Source organism: Condylura cristata, unplaced genomic scaffold (genome assembly GCF_000260355.1).
Source record: "Condylura cristata isolate star-nosed mole 26May11 unplaced genomic scaffold, ConCri1.0 scaffold00013, whole genome shotgun sequence".
Lineage (NCBI taxonomy): Eukaryota > Metazoa > Chordata > Mammalia > Eulipotyphla > Talpidae > Condylura > Condylura cristata.
Genome location: NW_004567114.1, coordinates 37,966,531 through 37,973,265, shown reverse-complemented (window position 1 = coordinate 37,973,265; position 6,735 = coordinate 37,966,531). Strand labels below are relative to the sequence as shown.

Below are 6,735 nucleotides of genomic sequence, written 5' to 3'. Positions count from 1 at the left end.
GGGGGGGTGGGATAGTAACTGTAACGAACTTAGAGGCCCTGTGCTCCAAACCCATAGTTTTAGAGATGAAAAACCAAAAGCAAACAAACAAAAATGGATAGTCACACTGCCCATTGTGGAGACACGAGATAGTGACCCAGGCAGGATCAGTTCTGGTGGACCCAATTTTGGGGGTGACAAGTCCAATGCTACTCTTTTGTGCCTTGGAAATATGTAAAAGGTGTAGTTTATGCCAGAGGCCCTGGGACACACTGGTCTCACAGGTGCAGAGGTGACAGATTTATGTATTAGACGATGACCTAACATTATTTCCAGATGACCTAACATTATTTTTGAGCCATATACTATATTGGCACTAAACCTTTCTTCTCTAAAGACAGTTTCATGGGAACTGAAAGGCAAACACTTCACCCTCCCATTTGAGATTTTGGCTACATGGGGTGAGTCAGCTGAAATGTTTCCTGTTGTTCTTCTGAGATCAGATGAGGTTGCTACAAGATTACCACTGGGGTGGGGGGTGGGATTGGGGATGGCGGTTGCTGTGTCTCCACATTTCAGTCTTGAAGGGCATCTGTGCTGCTCCAAAATCACTATAAGATATCCTCAAGGAGTTTTTGGACTGATGCATCTGGGGCTACTCAGTATTCCCTGGGCTGTTTCCTTTGATGTGTGAGACAAGGGGCTCTCATTGGAAGGGCAAGGGTGATGTTGAGAATCTAATGGGAAAAGGCATTGCAGTGTCATTAATAATACTTGGTATCTCCTTGTAGAAAGGAATGTCCCAGGTGTAATCTCAGGGATCCACACTCTGTGATTGCCAGCACAAAGAACAGTGTTAGAGAGTTTTGGGGAGATGGCTTCTGTGGATAGTCAGCTAAGAGTGTTGCTTGAGAGTATCCTTTTCCCAACAGAATGCTCCACAGGTAGCCATTGCTGGGAGTGCTGGAATTAAAACTATCTAAACCCTGAATCTCTTAATTATCACAGATGTGACTCTGATATTCCTTTTACTTCCCAGGCAGCCAACCACCAGAAAGAACACCCCCTGCTCCCGGAGGCAGGTGCAGGCTGGAAGAGCTTCTCTGGATTTGTGCATACCCCTGGGGACAGTGGGAACTAGAGGAAATGCAGAGATGTGAAAAGAAGACAGGACCCAGGAGCAGCTGGGATGTGCTAGGAATGTCAGTTACTCCAACTCCTGCTTCTTAAAGCAGGAATGTTTTTCTTCAGAAAACATGAACATGACCTGTTTATGGCTGAAGTTTCTGGATGAAAATAATACTGCTTTGTTTTGACAAGCTGTTTGAGACACCTGGCACAGAGACTTAGGCTAAGAGCCCATCTTTCTTTCATTTTGGTTGAGTGTAAATAGCCCTGTTCTGATGTCAGCATCAAATTGCCCTCTGCTGGAGGCTTGGGTCTGACAAGTTAATGTCTCAAAGGTTGAGTTTTCCCATGTGATGATGGCAATAAAAACCATAGTATCGATAATATACCCCCCTCTCTCCCCCCCCAGGAAGCAATTTACTGGTTCTGGGACCTAAGGGGAGTTGGAGAGAGGTCCACTTTTTTTTTTTTTTCAGGAGTAATAGATTTGTGTTTATCTGTCTGAGACACAGAATGAGCCTAGAACACACCTCACATTAAGAAGACATGAAAACATTACTCAATATTCTCAGTGGATACTCTTTGGCATATGATTTCAAAGATGGAGGCTAGCGACATGGACTATTCCATGAGTTACTTTAAAGGCATTTGCCACCACAGTGGTGGGTCTTACTGTTAAATTTTCTTGAGAATTATTCATTGCTTATTGTTATTTTCTTCTTAATTCAGAGTCCTTTGGTTTAGATTTGTCTTATTTGCATGGCTGTCTTTTAAAAAATATATATTTAAATATATTTTGCATCATTGTTGCTTTTTGTACAACATTTGCTTTCTATCTCAGGTGTATCCCCATAGAATTTCCACCACCCTGCTCAAGGATTGGAAGAATTAACATATCAAAATGCATGGCTGTTTTAAGTACACCTCCACAAACTTTGCTTTCAGAGAGCTAGCCAAACTTGAGCTCATAAAATAAGACATGTCCCTTTCCTTTTCTCAGTGTAGTCTTCCTAATTTCCATTGAATAAAATCGTCTGTTTTCCTGACCAATTATCCTATATAAATTGCTGGTTTTCCCTTTTACACAATGTTTATCCAAATTTGTAAGCATGTAGCTATTTGTGTGCCTTCTCCTAGACAGCAAGTTTGGTGACAGCAGGGGGATGTCTGTTCCACACTACCCCACAGTCACCTCATGTGGACACTTTCAAACACCCCATATTAGATAGTTAAACAAATTTGCTTTTGAAAAAAAAATCAAATTCTTAACAATATGATGTTCAGGACACTTGATCTCCCCTTCAAAAATTTTCCCTTAAGTCAGCAAAAAGTTTTATGAGAAATAATTTGAGTTTCAGACTAAATGCATTTAAATACAAGTTAGATTTGTATCACATATGAAATCATACCCTTCTGTGAAACAGACTTTTTGTTTTGACCTTTGGAAAGGGATAACTCTTGTAAGAAGACTGCCAAAGATTTTGTTACAGAAAAAGTCAAAACAAACCACTTCATCCTTCAAATATCAGCAAACACACAAAAAATCTCTGAAGAAAAACTTTCTAGAAAAGCTTCAAAATAAGATTAATAAAATATAAGTTCAGTTAATGTATCAAAACTCCATTAATAGCATTTTCCCTCACTGATTTCTAAAAAACAAAACATGCAAGTCTTTAATTCTGTAGGCTTTCTGTAGTATTACAGATTAAGTCTTTTTTTTTAATACACTATCCATTATATATTTTTTCTTGTTTTCTAAATCTCGTCTTATTGTTAGAATGAATTGGAATGAGGGAGAAACAAATTGAACAAACCAAAGTTATGGACAAAGTATGTGTGTGAACTTTATTTCATCATGAGCGGTAACAGAGAATACCGATATCTACACGATGATAGGGTTTTCTTTGTATTTTAGATACATACCTTATATTTGTACACAATATATAAAAATCATGGAGGAAGTTAAGTTCTACAGTACAGTCTCTTTGTTGGAAGAGGACTTGTTCCAGTTAGTTGCTTTTTAGCAAGTGACCCCCAGTTCTGTGACTGTGGTACCAAGGATCGAAGTTCCAATCCTGTAATTTATTAGACACCATAATCTTACGTACATTTAGAGAAACTGAGAAACTACATCCTCCTGCAGGATGAAAAGAGAGACATAAGTGCTCAGATTGCTATGCTAACAACTGATTTTCGCAGAGTAGTATGATTTCTGTGTGGTATTACAGATAGAAATTGTTTTCCTGTAGTTCTAGTGATACAGAGTAGCCACGTCGCTGCAAAGCTCCCCCTGCTCTGACGGCATGCACTTCACGCTTCAACCACACTGCCTGTGCGCGTACGAGAACCGAGGCCATCACCTTCGAGGGCCTTCTGCTTTGCGTTTGGGAAAGACTCTGGAGGGCCTCTGCATTTAGTGTGGTTGGGAAAAGAGGCAGCTGCTCTCAAGCTGCCAGATCATCCCAGAGGGAAGTTGCTAGATCATCTTAGAGGAATGTACCTGTAACCCAAGTGGGAATGGGCCATGGGGGCGCTTCCCTTACAACACATGCTTCTTGAATAAGGAGACTCACAGACTTACAAGTGCTCCCACTGTGATTTCGCCACTCCCGGCCTACCAACTTTGCTGTGGATTTGAAGTTGTGCTTGTTTTTAACCATGTGAACCATTTTTGGGGGTGGTTGGCACATGCCGAGGTTTGTAGGAAATGGGGAGAAACTACAACCAACACCACAGTCTCTTGTAGCAAACATCTTGAATTTGAGCAAAATCAACATAATTATTTTTGTAGAGGGGAACTAAGGAGAATGTTCGTGGCGTGGGGTGGACTTCTGTTGACTAAAATGACACTTAGAAGGTCTGAGAATGCTTTGGCACGGGCCACAAATATTTCTTTATAGGGCTAATTACATGTGCTGAAATTGCTTTTAAAATGAAAATGTTAACAACCCTGGAGGTTCTACCTAGTCATCAAATTCAAGCCTCTCTACTGAGATGGACAGCTTGCCTTGGATGACCAAAATATTTACAGGTTAGCCAAGAAGCAAAAGTTCTCTAGGGATTGTCCTTGTATGCTGGCCTTAGGCATCTCAATCATGCCTACAAGGACCGGCAAAGATGAAAGAGGTGAGGCCATAAGGAGTTAGTTGCAGGTCTCTTGCTGTCTGGTCCTGGCGCTGGTGGCCTCAGCTTTAGGAGTGAAATGGAAGGAATCCATGCTGGCCGACATGCCTGCTCAGGCAACTCTAGCCCCCCAGACCACTTGGAAACACGTTCAGTCATACAAATTACAGCTGTTAAGAGCCTTAGCCCCACCCTCAGGAACAAGCAATCACTATAAGCAATTTAGAATCAGTTAGGTAAAATGGGCAAATGATGTGCACTTGGAGAATGAAGCCTGCCCTAGAGCCTAGACACATTTGTCTCACACACCCGGCACCTTCAGGCTTTCATTTGCAGCTTCTTCAAAGGCAGCTTATTTAGTGTTATCAAAGGAAGCTGAAGGCCCAAGCCACTTGAACTGCTGCTGTGGCCTCTTTGGTTTGATCACATCCACATACCATGGGCTCTCTAACGGCAGGAGAGGAAGAGCAGCTCTGTGCCAGAATGCAGAGCAAGTCATGAAAACACGTCAGAATGTGGGCAGTGGTGGGGTTACCTCCGGGCTTGCCAGCCACGTTAGATGCCTCGCAGTTCTCGCTCTGAGGGATACTGCTGAAGGGTCTTACCCTCGGACGTTTGGAGGACCAGGGTCTTGCTGTACTGGCTGACTCCTGTTTTGTTGAAGGCCTTGACGCGCGCGTTGTACGTGCTGTTGAAGTGAAGACCATCCACGGTGCACATTGTCTCCTTTCCAACATACACTTCCTGAGGGTTGACAAATAACAGACCTCCACTTAACATAAACTCCAGTAAGGGGCTGGGCAGCCGGGGGGTGGTGGGGGGGGGAAGAGCTTTTTGTTGATCTTTTTTTAAAGTTCAGTTTCCTTATCTATAAACCAGGACAATACCATACCTGAGGGTGGAGTGAGAAATACATTAGATCACATGACAGGTGCCTTATATTTAACACTGACTTGCCTGGCAACTTAATGAATGGCCATTCATTAGCAGCAAAGGTTTAACAAATTAAAATGGGATGCTTATAGTTCGCATTATGCTTATTATTATTAACTTGGCAGTTAGAAAGTCCGTTATACCTACTGATCATTTTATCTATCCGTGTGAGCTGTAAAAAACCATGTTTGGAAAGTTAAACCTGGTCCCAATGTTGTGTTTATAACCCCAGGAAGTTCACGAAGGGCCACAGAGACTGCACTCCAAGGCACAGGAGTCTGGTTTCATGGCAGCACAGAGGAAAGGGAGAGGAAGCATGGGAGGCAGGAAGAATGACATTTCAAAGGCTTAAAATAAATCCTAGCATAACGCATCCTTAGCTTAAGTTAGGCAGTTGCCTCCCTCTAGATCTGTGCTCTTTGCAGCACTATGATGATGCAATGTGTAAAAATAAAATTTGCATTCAAAGCATAGCCTTAAAATGACTATTCTCCGGTGGGGCACTAAGACGATGGGGCTCTGCCATCACAACAGGCTTAGAATTTTTTATGAATTATCTAGTAGACTCCTGGCAACAGTACATGAGGTACAGATTCACATCATCATCCCACTTTATACATGAGCACCTGAGAGCTCAAAGAGCTGAGTAGAGGGAACAAGGACATGGTCAGGGGTGGAGTGTGGGTTTGAATACAGGCCATCTGACTTCAGAGTCCGCCATCCTGGCAGCTTAGTGAATGGCCGTTATTAGCACCTAAAGATTAAAAAATAAAGTTAGCGGATAGCTAATACCATGGATATTGTTAATTTGGGTACTTCTAAAGTGTATTCTACCTACTGACTTCTTCATCCATCAACATGACTGGTAACAACCCAGTTTGAAACATGAGGGAAGTTTCTCTTAAGAGGAGGACAGTTTCTACTCAGGAATTCCTTTGTCCATCTTTGATGGAACATGGAGAAAGCAGCCCTCGCTGCTTTCTCCTGGGTGCTCAGTCCCCAGGAGAGGTGGGGAAGCTGATGTGAGACCCCACAGAGGTAACAAAGTGGGAGGCTGCACGTACCCGGAACTGACCACCGCTGCCATCGTCCAGCTCCAGGATGTAGCCGTCGGCCGGCACCGTGGACAGGGGCGGCTGCTTCCAGGACAGCGTGGCGCTGTTGTTATGTGTGCAACACTCCTCCAGTTGTAGGATGGGGGTGGCTGGGACTGGAGAGGAAGCTGCACAGAAATTAATGTAACTCTGGTTTCTGTTCAGTTATAGACACATCAGTATGCAGGAAGTGGTAAACATCCCTCTGATACTCATGTGGCCAGACCAAATCGCTAACCAGCGTGCAGGAGGACTCGAGCAGGACCCTTCCAGCCTCTGCAGGGAGGTTCCAGAGAGGCCATGCTGCCTATTTCCAAATCGGCACTCCTACCTTAACTGTCAGTAAGGGGAGACACCTGCTTTGTTCTCACATGCTTGGGTGTTGACCACGTCATCTAAGTGGAATGGATAAAGGGATGAATTTCCAGTGCAGCCTGTTAAAGCCTATTTAAACCATACAAGACTAATGCAGTGATTG

At 43.3% G+C, this 6,735-nt stretch overlaps 1 protein-coding gene across 6 annotated transcripts in view; it reads right to left on the bottom strand.

Annotated features, from left to right (window-relative positions):
• TRIM9 (tripartite motif containing 9) overlaps positions 1–6,735 on the bottom strand; it is a 100,066-nt gene that overhangs the window by 14,528 nt on the left and 78,803 nt on the right. For all 6 annotated transcript variants that reach the window (XM_012724641.1, XM_004681875.2, XM_012724637.1 and 3 more), the window contains exons 6-7: positions 6,228–6,385; positions 4,836–4,974 (exon numbers count right to left, since the gene is read on the bottom strand). In XM_012724641.1, coding sequence (XP_012580095.1) covers positions 4,836–4,974; positions 6,228–6,385 — 297 coding nt within the window. The remainder of the gene's footprint in view (positions 1–4,835; positions 4,975–6,227; positions 6,386–6,735) is intronic.